General features: G+C 63.5%; 1 protein-coding gene across 1 annotated transcript in view; it reads left to right on the top strand.

Moving 5' to 3' along the window:
- CCDC86 (coiled-coil domain containing 86) overlaps window positions 1–1,353 on the top strand; it is a 4,883-nt gene extending 3,530 nt beyond the window's left edge. Inside the window, exons 6-8 of the mRNA XM_035903387.1 lie at window positions 210–383; window positions 1,050–1,124; window positions 1,318–1,353. Coding sequence (XP_035759280.1) covers window positions 210–383; window positions 1,050–1,124; window positions 1,318–1,353 — 285 coding nt within the window. The remainder of the gene's footprint in view (window positions 1–209; window positions 384–1,049; window positions 1,125–1,317) is intronic.
- Window positions 1,354–1,550: the final 197 nt, after the last annotated feature.

A 1,550-nucleotide genomic window follows, 5' to 3' on the forward strand; every position in this document is an offset into this window, starting at 1 on the left:
GGGGGGTTTGTGGCGGGACTCGGGAGCTACCTATAGGCTTTAGGGAAGACACGGGGAGGACGAGGCTGGTTTTGGGGGAGCCCTGAGCTGGGGGGGAAGGTTTGGAGGGGACGCCCAGGGGCTGAGGCTGCTGTGGGAAGCTCTGAGCTGGGGGAGTTTCTGGAGAGGGTAAGGCTGCGTAGGGTTTCTGTGAGCCGTGGGGAACTCAGCTCTGCCTCCTCCGGCTGCTGACGCGGCTCCTCTGCCCGCTCAGGTTCTCACACATGATCCAGGACAAGGCCCTTCGCACCTCCTGGGCACGGAAGATGAAGGAGCGGCAGGAGAAGAAGCTCGTCCAGGACCTGGCACGGCAGCTGCAGGAGGGGAAGCAGAGAGAGCGAGAGGTAACGGGGCTCAGGAGCCGGGCTGTGGGCTCAGGACCCTGCAGGCAGCATCGTCCGGCCCTTCTGGGGCTGCTGTCTCCACAGGGCAGTGACCATGCTTGAGACACCGGCACGCTTGGGGTGGGTTTGCCAGGCAGCCGGGGGCTTTGCTGTCCCAGCCCTCGGCTGCAGCTCCCTGCTGCCATTGCTAGGGCGAGCTCAGGGCCGCGTTGCAGAGCCAGGCAGCAATCGGAGACTTTCTGCCTCTCTCCCTACGCGATCCCATGTCTCTGCCTGCATCCCGGGCTTCGGGGCCGTGGCAGAGCCCTGCGGGGTGCCTGCCTGACAGCGAGCACAAACCCCACCGCCTGCCCTTCTTGCTGGCAGCTGGGATGGTGAATTCCCGGTCATCCTGCCAAATCCAGGCTGCGACGGTCACATGCTGCGAGTCACTGACTCGGAATAAACTCGCTCAGTCAGTTCAAGCCTTGTGCTGGGGGAAAAAGCGCTGCTGGCTTGGCTTTGTGCAGCAGATTTCACGCTTGGGCTCGTGTCGCTTGTGCTGCTGTAGATGTGCAGCTCCCTGACCAGCGTCTGCATCAGCAGTGGGTTGATGCTGGTTGGGGTTTAAGCCTGGAGGGAGGGATGGACAGACCTGCAGGGAACGTTTTGGTGCTGCTCCCGCAGGAGAAAAAACGGCGGCGGGAGGAGAACCTGAAACGGCGCCTGGAGAACGAACGGAAGGCGGAGATCGTCCAAGTGGTGAGTTGCAGCCCCACTCCTGGCTGGGGGCACCATGGCAGCCTGGCAAACCCGGCAGCCTCCACACCCTGGGCGCTGGGCTCCAGTTTGCTCCAGTTCCTCTCCGCGGCTCCTCCTTTGAAGGCAGCTCTGGGGAAATCCCACCAAACCCAGCTGCACCAGGGAGGGGGTCACCTCTGCTGTCATCCTGCAGGGTGGGGTGGGGGGACAGCTTCTCTTTCAAGCTTGAGAAAACCAGGGAGGGGATCGCACGCGGGGTGATGCAGCAAGGGAAGCTCGGCATCCGAGCATGCTGGGATTTCGTGGGGGTGGGGGTCAGGGCTTTTCTGTCTGGAAAAGAGAGACAGGAGCTCGGGGTGGGCACGGTGAAGCCCTGCACGGCCACGCAGCGCTGGCGAGGATGGGGGTATTGCCGGTCCCCTCCGC

The sequence above is a fragment of the Egretta garzetta genome, unplaced genomic scaffold (genome assembly GCF_000687185.1).
Source record: "Egretta garzetta isolate BGI_Z169 unplaced genomic scaffold, ASM68718v1 scaffold931, whole genome shotgun sequence".
Taxonomy (NCBI): Eukaryota; Metazoa; Chordata; class Aves; order Pelecaniformes; family Ardeidae; genus Egretta; species Egretta garzetta.